This window comes from Artemia franciscana, unplaced genomic scaffold (assembly GCF_032884065.1).
Source record: "Artemia franciscana unplaced genomic scaffold, ASM3288406v1 PGA_scaffold_1180, whole genome shotgun sequence".
NCBI lineage: Eukaryota > Metazoa > Arthropoda > Branchiopoda > Anostraca > Artemiidae > Artemia > Artemia franciscana.
The window spans coordinates 2,083,321-2,099,762 of NW_027062618.1; the positions used below are offsets into that span (position 1 = coordinate 2,083,321).

Here is a 16,442-nt window from a genome sequence, read left to right on the forward strand (position 1 = left end):
TTTATCTCCCTCAAAATCGAAGAGTCTATAAAATACATAGATGAAGTTGCAAAAATATACGAACAAATGAAACAAAGCGACGATTTGCAATAGGTTTATAAACATAATTGAATAAAATACGTAAAAAATATAAAACGTTAAATTTTAGAAGAAAAGGAAAAAGTAATGCATAGAGAGAATATCAAAATTAAATTGTCAAATTAAAAGAGTCAAATTAATTTTGAAGTATACACCATATTTTAATGGCAAGAATTGCAACAGATACAAAACAGCCAAATGTTTCAAAAGACATTGACACAATATTTATAGCCTCAATATGCATCTATATTTAACATTACCGAGGCTCCACTGACTTTTACATTTGGCTAAAAACAATCATATGTAAGAAAAAAAGAATGTCTGTCCTTAATTAAGTAACTAGCAATAAAGCCTGTCGAATAAAAAAAAAATATATGTAGGCTATATATATAAAAAAAACCGAAAGAAGACAATTTCCGCCTTCTCATCGCAAATTTGAAGTCACCATGTCCCCTCCCCCTTCCCCCCACAAAATGAATGGTCCCACACAGTTGCAGTTCAATCCTCCATCCGTGGAGGATTGAACACAGGGAGACTTTCCAAGGCTATAATTTTGCAAATTCCCACTCACAAACAGAAAATTTCCCCTCTTCCCTCTTGTCAAATTCTTTGTCCATTTGCACGCATAAGAATCAAATATCGATTTTTCTCCCTCGAATCCAAATATTCCCCAATAATTTTTTCCAAAAAAGAATATATATATATATATATATATATATATATATATATATATATATATATATATATATATATATATATATATATATATATATATATATATATATATATATATATATATATATATATATATATATATATATATATATATATATATATATATATATATATATAATTATATACATATATATAATATCAACCTCGAGCCTATAAATCCAAGACCAAGAGTCTAATGTTCTAACATCCAAGCCAGCTATACTTGATATTTGACTTTACACTTTCTGCTATATTAATAAACACAATATAAACAGGCATAAACCGGTATATTTTCGAGTTAACGACATTTTCATTTATCTATGGTAGATCTGAAATTGCCAAAAACAAATTCTGAAGTGAATATAAGCCATCCTAAATAATTAAGATACGAGCAGAGTCTATTTTCATAGTTGTATTGTTCTTTAATTTAGAGACAAATTTTTTCAAATTTCGACTATTCTTGAAACTTCTTACTGAAAGTCAGAGTGACGACCGGACTTACTGGGGGGGGGGCTCAGAACCCAGAGGCCACACCCCAAACATCCCTGATTTAATGTCTAGCAACAGCAGTTTATACGCTGTCTATTTGACTGACCAACTGTATCTGACCAACCAACTATTGGCCTTTCTTCTTTGGCTAACTGTAAGCCCGTTTCTGATAGACTGACAGAAAATAAAAAGACAGAAACACTCAAAACATATAAAATAATAAATAAAGCAATATTTACCATAGTGTCACGTGGCAGCATCTTCTTCCACAATATCAGAAAATAGAAAAACGGAAACACACATAACATAATTGTGGAAATAGATTGGAAGTGAAAATTGGAAATAAAACAATATTTACCCTAGTGTCGCAGGGCAACATTTTCTTCCATGGTGTCAAATTTTCTGTGCAAACAATTTCACTTGGCAGCGCTGCATAGCGTACGAAATTATTATTAAACCTATCGTCGACCAATCCATCCGGTCCAAACGAGAATAGAGGTTGGATAGTTCTGGCACCATTCACAAAATTCAAAGAAGAACAAAAGAGTCCTGAAAGTCCGTTCGTCAATAGCTCCCAATTCTTATCCACGCTAAAAAATAAAAAAATAAAAAAAGAACAGTGTAATTACAAACATAACAACAAAACACATAAAGTTTAACACAAAACATATCAAACCATCAAAACCTATAAATATTGACAGCGTCTCACATAGGAGTGCTTTTAAACAGTGTTGTCAACCTTGATGTTTAAACCTCGATCTTTTAATTGCATTTCAATGTTTTCATTCTTCGTGCTATATGCTTCTTAGAAAATATAATATTAGCGCAACAACTCTTAAGTCCCGCTTTCTAGGGCAATAATTAAGAAAGGTTGAGATGGCTAGGCCATGTTCTGCGGATGACAGATTGCCGAAGATTGTCCTTTTTGGCTAACCTTCTGGGGCTACATGGAAAGCAGGTCGTCCTCGTCTGAATTGGGAGGATGTCATAGGTAAAGATTTAAAGGAAATAGGAACTTCCTGGGAGGGAGTAAAGAGGGAGGCCTTGAACAGGTTAGGTTGGAGGAGGAGCGTATGTAGCCTTGTTGGCCTCAGGTGATGCTACAGTGAGTAATTAGTAGTAGTAGTAGTAGTAGTAGTAGCTGTTTTATTCTGAAGTACATCGTCTTGATAAATTAAAAAAAAAGCATATAAAGCGACTGCTATGCAAATTTAACGATTGCTTATGCGATCTGATGTGGCATAAAACTATCTGTGATTAAATTTGGATTAAATTTTTAATAATCATTGCGTCAATAATTTCATTGACGCACAGATAACTACAGTTGAAGTCACAATAATTAATTGGCCAAAAAAATTAGCCACCAGAAATCGGAAACTTCAGAGCAAGCTTAATCTTAATTATTAAAATTTATGATTTCTACTTTAGGTTGAGCACACTTTGAAACTAATTTGCAATTGTTTGAAATCAAGCAGATTACACTGTTTTTATGCTTTTTCTTCATTTTAAATAGTTAGGGGTTGCTTATTACACAAAAAAAAATAAGACATTTATTTTCTATAATTATGGCGTTGGTAATTTCTGTTATACTCGCTAGAGTTTAAGTCACAATAATTGGTCAGTCAAAAAATTAGCCAACAGAAATAGATAACTTCAGAGCAAGCTTAACCTTAATTATTAAATTATTGATTTTTACTTAAGACTAGGAATTTTTTAGATCTGATCTGCAATCGTCTGAAATCAAGCAGATTACTCTGTTTTTAAACCTTTTCTTAATTTTAAATAGCTAAGGGATGTTCATTATGCAAAAAATAAGACATTTATTTTTAATAACCATGGCCTTGGTAAATTCTGTTTATACTCGCTAGAATTTAAGTCACAATAATTGGTCAGCCAAAAAGATTAGCCAGCAGAAATAGATAACTTCAAACCAAGCTTAATCTTAACTATTAAATTAATAATTTTTACCTAAGATTGGAGATTCTTTGGATCTAATCTTCAATAGTCTGAAATCAAGCAGATTACTCTGTTTTAAACCTTTTCATCAGTTTAAATAGCTAGGGGTTGCTATTTACGCAATAAATAAAACATTTATTTTTAATAATTATGGCGTTGGTAATTTCTGTTATACTCGTTAGAGTTTAAGTCACAAAAATTGGTCAGCCAAAAAATTAGGCAGCAGAAATAGATAACTTCAGAGCAAGCTTAATCTTAATTATTAAATTAATTATTTTTGCTTACGATTGCGAATTCTTTGGATCTAATATGCAATTGTCTGGAATCAAGCAAATTACTTTGTTTCAAGCCTTTCTTCATTTTAAGTAGCTAGGGGTTGCTTATGACGCAAAAAATAGGACATTTATTTTTAATAATTATGGCGTTGGTAATTTCTGTTAAACTCGCTAGAGTTAAATCAAAATAATTGGTCAGCCAAAAAAATTAGCCAGCAGAAATATATAACTTCAGAGCAAGCTTAATCTTAATATTAAATTTCTGATTTTTACCTAAGACTGAGGATTCTTTGGATCTAATCTGCAATTGTCTGAAATCAAGTAGGTTACTCCGTTTTTGAACCTTTTCTTCATTCTAAATAGTTAGGGGTTGTTTATTACGCAAAAAATGGGACAATAAAAACCAATATATCCTTGCACCCTTATGAACCAAGTGATTATTCTATCTTAGGCTCAGTATAAAGCAAAAATAAAAAGGTAGTAAGAAATACCACTAGATTTTTAATTATATTTTAACGATATTGCGAGGTAACACTAGATGACACTAAGGGGTACGGTTTTCAAAGACCCACTTAATTTTCCTCCTTTATCAATTTCTCTTATTGTTCGTTTTGATCTTCATTCTTTCCATACTCTTTCAATGTTTTGTTTTTATTATTTTATTCGAGTGAGCTATTAATGCTTGATCTGCTTCTAAGGGGTTAATTGAGTCATAACTCTTCTTACTAAATTCTACCAGTATTTCACATCTGATAAGACTTAATAAATTACTTTATTTGGCTATTATTATTCTAGTTAAATCAATCCCTATTTGGCACAAACGTCTGGCGAGAGAACGGCTTCCAACGCTTTATCCGTATAAACCGTCCATTTTGGTGTTTTACGTTACACCTGACAACAATTCTTAAATATATAGAAATTTATTTTAGGAGGCGGGGCATAGGAAAAGCATTGGATGCCCAGCGTTTTAGGCCCAAAGAGCCCCAATGCACATACTCAACTCTTACTGTGTCATACCATTTACTTAAGAGCTAACAGCCTCTTTAATTGTTACACAGAAAATGACGCTAAAGTAGGAATAATATTTCCTGTATAAAAGAAGGATAAATCCCTTTAAACAGGGGTAAATCCCTACTAAAGTAGGAATAACATTTTCAGTATAAAAGAAGGAAGTGGATTAACTGGCCCACTACTGTATTCTTTTAAGCTTTAAATACAAAAAAGTTTTTTCAGCTGAAAGTAGGGAGCAATATCAAAACTCAAAACGAGTAGAAATTATTACGTATACGAGCGGGGTTCCTCCTCCTCAACACCTCGCTCTTTAGGCTAAAGTTTTTTAATACTCTTTAGAAGCTTCTTATTGTACTAATTAAACGACACTTGTGTCTTAGTAGTCGTCCTTAAGGAATTGTGTCAAAATTCAAATTTATATATTTGGAATCAGCATAATAAGGCGGTTCTTTTGATATATATCTACTGGTATCAAAATTCCGTTTTTTTTTAGTTTCGGTTACTATTAAGCCGGGTAACTCCTTACTTACAATTCGTTACTACGAACTGTTTGATATCTTCATTGTGTAGCCGGATGGTTTCGAATTTAGCCTCTACAGAGCAGTATAAGCTAGCCATTTTCTCAAGGAATTTTTTCTCATCATATAATGTTGTTTAGCATAGTTTTTTTTCTTTTGTTTGAAAGTAAAAATTCTGTATTTAAATAAAAAATATGTGCTTACTTTTGATTTAAAGTGATTCATTTTTTGCCCGTTCACAGGTGATTATTGAACATTTCACTGGAGGGGAAATGGTTTAAACGACGGTAAAGGGAGACAACATTTTTTTCTTTTATTTTCAGAGAGGTTGCATGTTACTCGAATAGTACAAGATCTTGCTCTCGTTTCTATTTTTAGTTTCCACAGAAGGAAGGAAGCTAGTTGAGTACCTCCTAAGTTGGCAGCATATAAGGTCTTTTGATTTGCCTTGCTTCTTAATTTTCAATCGATTTTAAGTTCTATTGCAGCTTATGGTGCGAAAACGTTTAGGCGGACTGGAGACAAAACAAATTTAGATCCTCCAACACATTTTGGATTTGCCCTAACCCTTCTCCACTTGCTTATCCTACACTATCTGAAAGTTTCAACTGCATCGTCCGCACCATTTCTGAGATACTGCAGATATTGTATTTTGATAGTCTCAATGTACGTAGTGTTTTTGATTTACCTCTACCCTCCCCCAAGTCACATGTCAATGTTCATTTGCCCCTTCCCTGTTCATAATCCCTGAAATTTTCAACTTGATCCCCAGGCCATTCCCAAGATATTAAGGGTACGCCATTTTGGGAACTTTCCAACATACAATGGTTTTTGATACTTGAATATGCATATAATACAAATTCAACGGAAGTTTGTAATTAAAAAAATGTTTCATGGACCAGAGACAAGACTGTTTACTTCGATTGTAATTTGGTTGATTATTATTTGATTGATTTATTATTTTTTTGTTACTGCTATGAGGTCTATAGTGAGACTTCAATATTTTCAAGAGAATCCATAGTCATTTTATATGAGGTTTTTAGAGTAAATAAAATGTTTCATGGACTAGAGACAACACTGTTTACTCCGATTGCAATTTGATTGATTTACTATTTTATTGTTATTGTGATGAGGTCTATAGTGAGACTTATATGTTTTCAAGAGAGTCGACAGTCATTTTATACGAGGTTTTTAGAGTCAATAAAATGTTTCATGGACCAGAAACAAGACTGTTTACTCCGATTGTAATTTGATTGATTATTATTTGATTGATTGATTATTTGATTGACTCATTATTTTATTTTATTTTTACTGCGATGAGGTCTATAGTGAGACTTCAATGTTTTCAAGAGAGTCGACAATCATTTTATACGAGTGTTTTTAGAGTCAATAAAATGTTTCATGGACCAGAAACAAGACTGTTTACTCCGATTGTAATTTGATTGATTATTATTTGATTGATTGGTTATTTGATTGATTCATTATTTTATTTTATTTTTACTGCGATGAGGTCTATAGTGAGACTTCAATGTTTTCAAGAGAGTCGACAGTCATTTTATATGAGGTTTTTAGAGTCAATTAGCGTTTTTTCTAAGCATCCTCGTCCTCCCTTTAACGCTTCTTTGTCATCTAGCATAGGTTGTCTATTGCTGACTGTGACCATTTGTGCAATTATTCTCGATATTACACAAATGTTCAAAAGTCTGCCCTCACTGAAGTATATATTTGTTTCGGTATTAGCAAAGGAATTAAATTTCCAGTGCCAAAAAAACAAAAAAATGTGATGGAAGGCTCAAACAAATGTGCCTTAACTTTTTATACTAGGGGTGGTGGTAAGGAACTCAAAACGATTCATCCCAAGAAAACGTCTTAATGTGCATGTTGAAAATCGGGAACATGTAAGTTATGCAACTAACCACATATAAGCTCAGTCTAAAGAATAGCAGATTTTTTTTACGAAAGTAAAACAGTTCAAAATAGGGACGAAACCTTTTTATTGACATTTTTATTGTTCACAGTCAATGAAAAGATTTCATCCCTATTTTGAACTGTTTTACTTTCGTCATGGAAAGGCAGTGTGGTCTTCGAAGTAATCTAAATTTTTTCCGAAATAAAACCCAGTGAAAACTTACAAAATAATAGATCTAATTAATCATAGAAATCTTCTGTCTGTTCTACGCTTCTCAAGTTTCTACTGATTTAATAAAAGAAACAACAACAAATCTAGCAATTCCCAAGGAACTGTGCAATGAATCATAAAACCTAAATAAATCATGAAATAAAATTATTGTGTAACACTTTGGACCAAAAACAGTCGATTTTAGATCAAATGTTGTATTTTTCTACGTTTTTTTAACAGAATTGATTCCATAGACAAGCTAAGGTACTAGTTTTTTCATATATAAAAAATTAAGAGAGAAACATCGGGTTTAATTTAAATAAAGCAGTGGAATAAAACAAAAGATACAACAAGAAAACTAATTAAACAAGAAAATTAGGAGAGAAACATTGGGTTTGATTTAAATAAAGCAGTGGAACAAAAGAAAAGATGAAAAAAAAAAAAAGAAGAAAACTAACACGTTAAGAGAGAAATATCTGGTTTCACATCTGGAGAGAAACATCTGGTATTTAAATAAAGTAACAAAACAAAAGATAAAAAAAAATAACAAAAAACTTTAAATAATAAAAAAATCCAAATATTTCGACTCCACATCCGGGAGACTTTTTCAACGTAAAAAGAAATATATTTTCTTAATTAAATCAACTAAAGAAAGGGATAAGTAACGCACAAGAGAAAAAAATTCACATTTTAAACACTTCCAGAACTGTTTTTCTTTTCTTTTTTAATATAGTAGCATGTTCTTTGTTTTTTTTTGCTAAATTCAAAAATAATAAAATTAGTCTGGCCTTTTGACACCCATAGGCTATTTAAATATTATGCAAACAATAAAACAAAATCAACATTTCAGCTTAAACAAACATTTAAACCTAACTGAAATCCAAACTAGAATAAATAGAGAAATATTTTTTGTTTTTTTAAGTTCTTCTGGGTAAAGCTGATGCTAAATTGACACTAGTAGTTCTTAATTCCTGTTAAAACCGTAATTAAGCACCAAAGAACTGTCTCTTAACATTTGACAGCACTCTTAAATCATAAAAAAAAACAAAGTCTAATGCGTCATTGGCGCTTTACTGAAAAGTATATCTGTCTTGAACAGTAAAAGTTGGAAAGATCTAATTAAATTAAACTGAATATTTGATATATAATGATACTAATTACTGAAAACTCAACAGTTCAAGATATCATCTCACTGTTATTTTTACTTTCAATGTTGTATTAACTACAAAAGAAAATATTTACAATATAATTCGTTTTCAGTAAAGTGCCAATGACGCAATAGGCTTTAGACTTTGAAAGTTGAGGTAGGAGGCAATAGCCAAACTCTTGCTTGTAGTGAAAACTATATGTGTCTTGAACAGTCTTGGAAAGAACTAATAATATAAAACTAGATATTTAGTATATGATCAAATTAATTGCTGAAAGCTCATAAATTAAAGATTTCATTTCACTGTAATTTTTAGTTGTTTTTTTTTATGTTGTAATAAGTATAAAAGGAAATATTTGTAATACGATGTGTTTTCAGTATAGCGCCAATGACGCAGTAGGCCTTAGACGTTTACATTTAAGGACAGATACAGTAGCCACACTCTTGTTTCTAGTGATTTTCATTCATTTTAAGCTCGATTTGCATATTCAATTTAGGCTTTACCCGTTTTAAGATTTCTTTATTCATCTATATTAGTACCTGTTGCATGTTTGTTTGCTATGACTGTTTATTTAATTTAGGTTCGTTTCTGTTTTATTTATTTTAATAGTAATTTCTGGTCGCTTTGATTTTAAATTATTCTAGGAATTTATGTATGCTGATCTTTTTGAAAAGCTTTTTTTTTAATTAATCATAGGAAAAACGAGGTTTAATCACTGAAATCCGAATGTAAGTAAATCAAAACGAGATTGTTTGAATGAGGTTAGTAGCTGGTTTCAAACAATTGTTTGAACTGTTTTGAAATGAGATTATTAACTAGTTTCATACTGAATCAGGAGCTGAGAAGATTTGCGTTCTATCCAAATTTATCTGGATCATTTTGATGGATCGTATCCTAAGGAACACTGCAAAGGCTATGGGAGAGAATGAAATTAAATGGGAAAGTAAAACTCTCCTAGACTTAGTTTATACTGATGATTTGGACATTCTAGATGAAAATGTTGGCAAAGTGAATGAAACTTTGAAGATTCTGAGAGTTCGGGATTCAAGAATAGGTGTCAAAATTAATTTCAAGAAGACTATTTCATTAAGGCAGGGAATAATTAAAGGTGGATTTGGGTTACAAAAGATTGATGAAGCGGACAGCTTCGCTTACTTACGTAGTGTTACTATTACAACTACAGTGATCACAGTAATCAAGTATGGTTTTGAAACACGGGCATTAAAAAAGACAGAAAAGGATTTTTTATACGGACTACGGACCAGGGGAATTGTCTACAGACTGTTCTGGGTACCCGTCTGACTGACTGTACCTCAAAAAGTAAGCAGTATAAAAAAAAACATGGTTCTATCTCACTTTCTTGATGCAACATGACAGATTGCAAAAGATCCATCATTTTCAGCCAACAATCTAGGGCCAAGCGAATGGGGTCGTCTTTGTCCTCGTTTTCGTAGGTCGTCCTCGAGTGGGGTGGGAGGATATCGTAAGCAAGGATTTAAGCAAAATTGGAATTTATTGAGAGGATGTAAATAGGAAAGGTTTACACAAATTGGGATGGAGGAGGAGAGAGCAGAGCTGTGATGGCCTTATGTGGCTTAAATAAGTAAGTATGTATGATGACACTAGGCTCTTAAGGTCCAAACCAACGGTGCTGATCTCCGTTTCGTGGCCCTTCAGCCAGGAAGCGCATTAGACGGTTAGGGACCTGCCATTTTGTGCTTTCGAACACCCTTCCTTCTCACCTTCCTCATATTTCTCCAGTTATACATTTAGAGCTGGGTCGACTCTGGCTGAGCTTACAGAGTCACACCCATGACCCCCATCCGAAACCAAATAACTGGCCATGCCAGGAATCGAATCCGTGCCCCCAGGATAAAGGATTCTAAACACATCGTGCCAACCTTAGGCGGTTTGGTGCTTCAGTGAGTCGTCAATAGTAGTAGCAGTACATTGTTTCGAGTGATTTTTTTCTGTGTTAGTGTCATATGTACTTTAAACAATGTCACTAGTACTTTTAATTTCTTTAAAACCCATATCAAAACACTAAAGTGTCTCTCCTAAATATTTTACCATACTCTTTCATTATAAAAGCAAGGTTAATTGGTGGATTGTTTCGCAGTAAAAGATTTCGCGTAATATGTGCCAGCATACTTTTTCCGTATCCCTGATGGCTCAAAAGAAAAAAAAACGTGAAGTGATTTTGTTTGACAGACCTTATAAAAATACTTACTTGTACACATCATGCTGAAACCATGCATAAATCTCAGCTCCAGTAGGAGCGGATCTTGGTGGAAACCCCCATTTTTTTGTCTTCCAATACCCTTGTGTCAAGGAGAAATGCAACTCTTGTACTCCGTGAAGCTGAACAATTTCCCAAAACGGACGAGGAAAAGTACGAAAATTTGAATAATCTGGAAAAAGAAATCTATCTAAAATTAAGTCTGAACTGTCCGTGCTCTCTGCCGTGGCTTTTACTATCCAGTAAACGCATGTCGAAGCGTCAAAGTTTCTTTTCTTACTAGACTCCCAAATGAGATTTGTTTTGCTAAGAAGTCGCAGGACAGTGAGTTTTATTAGGTTCTGGAAAACCATTGTGAAGATGCTACAAGTGAGGCTACTTAAATCAACTTATTTAGAAGCACTTAGAGATCTCCATTTTCATGGTTGTATCAGGTACGGAGAATTTTACATAATTGTAGAGTGGGGGAATATGAAATAACAGATTTAGTAAATATAATGAGCTGGCATGAGACCACAGAATAAGGTGGCATGATATAGAGGAATGATGGGCGAGTGGAAAGAATTGAGTTAGTTGCAAAAGGAAGTGTATGGAAACTGTTGGTTTGATGAAGGGAGAGCGTTTGGTGGGAGTGAAAAATCAGGACGGTTTCCCAAGCTAGCAAGGGAGCATGGAAATAGTTTTTTGTAATTGGCGTAAATTTTTTCTTAATATAGAGTTTATTTTTATCTAGTGCTTATGTTACTTTTATTTATATTAATTAGAATTGATTTTTTCATTTCATATTACCATTGCCATATGGCTTTTAGAGTGATGAATTTATTATTATTATTACTATTATGCTTTGCATTATTTTATGTATTTGTTATACAATGTATGGAAATGAAGTAATATTAGTCATCTTCTCAATCTGATTTTATGTCAATTTCTATTTCATTCCATAAATAAAAGACTTAAATAGCCAAGTTTTTCTAAGTTCCAAAATGCGAATCTTTTGTTGCATTTCTTACCCATACAAAACAGTTTTTTAGTTCTTATATTAAAATTCTTAGACAAAAAGTTAGAATAGACTGGAGAACAGACTACAGCCAAATTTTTTAGGTTCTAAAATTTGAAACCTGTTTAAAAGAGAAATCAAACATACAAAGACGAGAAGAGAACAGATAAGAAGAGAATATAGAGAAAGAAAGGAGATAGAGAGTGAGAGAGTAAGAGAGAAAGAGAGAGCTTTAGACAGAGAAAGAGGAGAAGAGAAATACAGATATGGATGAAGAAATAGAGAGAAGAGAAGGAGAGGGGAGAGAGAAGGGGAGAAATAATGCATAATCATTTACGTGCTTGAACATTAAAACATGGATAAAAACAATGTGCATTAAAACTTGGAAAGAAAGGGCAATTTTCAATTCAATTCAATTTATTTCCAAAATGGGCAGCGGACATGCCGAATATTCATTTAGTCGTCAAACACAAATACATGTACAATCCATAGTCAACACTTATGAGATAATTTGAAATAGATCCTATTGTCCACTTAAAATAAGTACGCGATAACTGACTAGTCAAAATATGATATAATTAACGAACTAAAGCTGTAGCTGTTCTTGCTTACTAACAGTAACATTAAAAAACGTTATAAACGAGGGAAAGAAGCTTTTCAAATATCTGTTTCGAGACACATTGATTGGCTGTATACGTGGTACAGCTTCTGCCACTGCTCTTGCGGGTCTTTCTCGATGTGGTTTGAAGTCAGGGGGCAGTATGGATCGATGGGATGTGCTGTTCAACACCCCTGTACTAAAAGCAGGCGACAGTTTTGTCGACGGCTAGCAAGGGAATCTAGGCCTAATTGTTCAAGGAGGGCACAGTATGGGACTTTGGGTGCTTTTGAAATTATCAGCAATGCCCGAAATTAAACTCTCTCAATCGGGTCCGACTGCTCTTGCATTAGGCCGTAATGCCAAACGGGGGAATAGTATTCAAGGCAACACCATATAAAAGAGTTATAAATTCGCAAAAGGTGATCTGAAGGAATTATGCAATTTAATTTTTTTTTATGGTCAATAGGTTACTCAGAGTACCATGGAAAGTCACCTGTTAACATGTTGAGTTAAGAAAAACTATTTCTTGGTGTTGTCCAAATGAATCATATATTAATCACACACAAAATTAATCATAGTTTAGTCACATATGTCGCTTATGCTTAACACAGAAGCATAGAAAGAGGAAAGTGGGCAGTTCTAATTTATTTGCTATAAGGCAACTTCAGTTGGACATTTGATCAGTACTTCAGAATGAGAATTAAACTTTTAAGAACATGGGTACAGAAGAATTCTTTTTTAGGATGCACAAACATCCACTTACAGTTACGGTGGAGATAAATGCCTTATGCACTATGTATGTACTACAATAAAATTCACTCTCAATTGCTTCCGTATATTCAAACATAATTTGAGCTTAATTGAAAGTTAAGTTGATTGAAACTCTGTCAGTTTTTTATTGAGCTTGAAGTTCATATCCCATTATTTTTTTCAATCTAAAGAACTGACATTAATTGACGACTCTATTCAAGCTTTCCAATATATTTCTACTTCATTAAAAACATTCAGAAACCCAAAAAGTACCAATAGTACAACAGAAAAAGTACCAGTATAATAAAAACATAATTAAAATAATAAGTTAGGTTTGCAACAAGGAAAATCTCACAGTATCTACAGTGACTAATGGGATGCCCATGAGCCAAATAGCAGTATTAAAAGAAAATGTAAGCTCTGTTAATGAACATTTTAATGGAACCCTCTACTATATTTTCTACAACAGTATAATCCATCCTTTAGTATTCTTAGATCATATTTTGGTAACTTATAATTTTTACCCTAAAGAACAAAGTCAGTATACCCTTGATGGTTTTAAGATAGAAACCAATCTCACAATCTTCACAAAAATCAATCTCTGAATAATGAGGGAGAAGAAAAAAATGAGGATCAATAGTTTGAATCTTAATAAGAGTAACTTAAGACATATAAACTAAATTGAAAAAAGCTTACTCACCATCCTTTTCTTGCAATAGAGTATGAACAAATCTGAAGTGACTCATCAGATGGCCAGATTCAAGAGGTTTTATCACCAGCTCTTCTGAAAAGGTTTCATGGCAATTTGCCAATTTCAGGAAAAATAACACAACCCAGACAAACATTCTAAATGTTGCAAACAGCTCTGCAAGTCCTGCAAAACCATTAGGAGCTTTTCAAAGTATTTCTTTGCAAGAGAAATAAAAAATAAACATTTTTATGGAAAATAAACATGAAATGAGAACAAAATGTTTTATGCCTGAGAAAATCAACTGTCCTTGGTACTTGATAATCTACGATTGTATATTTTGAAATTATGAACTTCTTTCAATTTATAGTCCCAAGGGAGGAAAGCTAGCTGTCAAAATTGCTGTTGGCAAAACTCCCAACCAATTTTTCCATGATTGTACAAGATATCACAATGCTATATTATCTTTAAACATTGGCCTTTTATCCTCCAAGGGTAACCCAGTCTTGTGTCCTTCTTGCAACCCAATCTTGTGTCCTTCTTAAGGTGAAGGACATGAGGGGGAAGTTGCCCCCCCCCCCAAAAAAAAAATAATTTAGAGAAAAAATATTAAGTAACTCTAAAACTGTTGCTTGTCTTAAGTTTCTACTTCGTTCTTTATTTTGAGCAGATAACTTTTTTTTTAATTAATCCTTACCAGTGTTTAATATAAAAAGGGTTCCATTACACTTCCTAATACTCTCAACAGTAATATTTATGCAAATATACCGCCTTTGAAACCTTATCATAAAGTAAAGAGGTGAGCCTAATTGATGACAAAATTGCGAAAATGTACTTAAACAACAAATACAAGTAGAACAATGGGGAAATTTTCTATAGCACACTGTAACTATGTCCAAGGGCTGTCCTTAGCATTATACAAATGAAAATATAAAAAAACGTATAGGAGAAGCTTACATTAAAATATGACCATTAAAACTGAAAAATTTTTAAACAGCCCTAGCACCATCATTGATGATGACTTAACAATTTGTCCGCCGAGTTTTTTCATTGGACAGAACCTTTTTTGCTATTTTCATTTTTTTAAATAAAAAACAAACCAACGCACACTTTTTGGGTGCAATGTGTCAGTTTATGATTGCCTTATAAAATCTAATTTATAAGGAGTAATTAAGTATAAAAATTAGTTTATAAATTAGCCCACAATTAGCTCTTTATGATGTCTATGTGTCTAGCCCAGCCTTTCCGTCCCAAAAATATCACCCAAATTGCACTTTTAGTGTACCATCTGGCTTTATGATGACTTTATTGAGTCTAGGCATATAAAAAATGATAAGGTATAAGAATTATCTTCCATGATAAACAGCTCTCTATGTTTCAATGCCTCAACAGCAACAAAGAAAAATAAGGACATATCACTGCTGCCCATGTAAAGAAATTTTTTTGTCTTGTTGTTCAGCAATGGAGGTTGTAATTTTTTGTACAAGGTTTCAACAATAGCAATTTAAAGGATGTACTTTTTGATTTGCTAAGACGTCATTTTCAAATCCCATGCAACTCAATGATGTGATTTATGGGCCTGTTGGAATAGTGCATAGTTAAACTAATAGATTTGGTCTCCTATAATTTTTACAGGAGTTGAAGGAAGTGGAAGGGGGATATTCACTTAAATATTAACAGTAAAAATTCCAAAGAATTTGAGCTTATTAAAATCATCATCACCCACACAAAAACATTCACAGTACACTAGTGTCATCTGCACCAACTCATTGATGACAGCCTTAGTAAAAGCTGAGTCTACTACTTATTTTATGTTTGCTTTGTGCATTGCTTATTTATGTATTCTGTAATGTTTTTGAATTTAGCCAAGTAACATCTTTGCTAAATAGAATAGAATATGATTTATTGGTTAAAATAGCACACAGGCTAGCATAAGCATGTCAGAACCGTTACAATGATAAAACAGATGTTAAGGGATAAACATAATTTCAAAGTTAAATCAATTATTAAAATGCAAAACAAAATAGGGAACAAAAGATATTTTTGTACCTCATGGTCAACATTTGGGGACACAAGTCAAGCTGGGCATTTGGAGCTCTACAAGCATTAAGTCTTGTATTAAGAAGGATTGGGGGATTTTCTTTGAAGGGGGGAGGAAGACGTCGATGATAGTCAGAACTAAGGCACTTGTGCCCAAAGTTCATGGTAAGAATATGACGTTGTGATTCCAATGTAGTAAGTTCAAGTCTAGCCAAACCTTATAGGATGTCCCCAGTATAATTTTTATTGCTCTTTTTTGAATACTTTCAATTTTAGAACGTTGGGCGTTGGTCAGCCCAGGGTGCTTCTTACTTTCTTTCTTTTGCTCAGAACCAACTTTACAAAATAACAGAAAGTAGAACAAGGAAAAGAAGGTATAGAAAAGGGATTTGATTCCTATTTGTGTCTTTTTATAGTAACACAATAGCAGAAAGTGAAGACAATCTTAACAGTGAAAGCAGCTCAACTTTGACCAAATTAATCAACAAACATGATCCAATCAATGGTCCAACCTCAGCATCAGCTCATGTTTACAGTAGCCCCTTTCAAAAAAGAGACTTGATTTTCCCTTTAACTCACAGGAGGAAAATTATGAACAGAAGCATCATAATTTTCAGATATCTTTAAAACACATTTAGGCTTTAGTTTTTCAAAATTTTTCTAACACCCTATTCCCCATTGGTGTTTCAGATAAGAGGGGTTGAGGAGGCACTCACCCTGGACACAGAAATTATTGGGGCGCAAATTTGAAATGAACAATCAAACATTTATAATCATTTTGTAGTTTCAAAAATTGTATCGTTATTAAAATAAAGTAGA

General features: G+C 32.9%; 1 protein-coding gene across 1 annotated transcript in view; it reads right to left on the reverse strand.

Moving 5' to 3' along the window:
• The window catches only part of LOC136041227 (GPI transamidase component PIG-T-like), a 62,358-nt gene extending 48,568 nt beyond the window's left edge, over positions 1-13,790 (reverse strand). Inside the window, exons 1-3 of the mRNA XM_065725805.1 lie at positions 13,596-13,790; positions 10,539-10,719; positions 1,640-1,871 (exon numbers count right to left, since the gene is read on the reverse strand). Of these exons, the coding sequence (XP_065581877.1) occupies positions 1,640-1,871; positions 10,539-10,719; positions 13,596-13,740 (558 nt within the window). The 5' untranslated portion in view covers positions 13,741-13,790. The remainder of the gene's footprint in view (positions 1-1,639; positions 1,872-10,538; positions 10,720-13,595) is intronic.
• Positions 13,791-16,442: the final 2,652 nt, after the last annotated feature.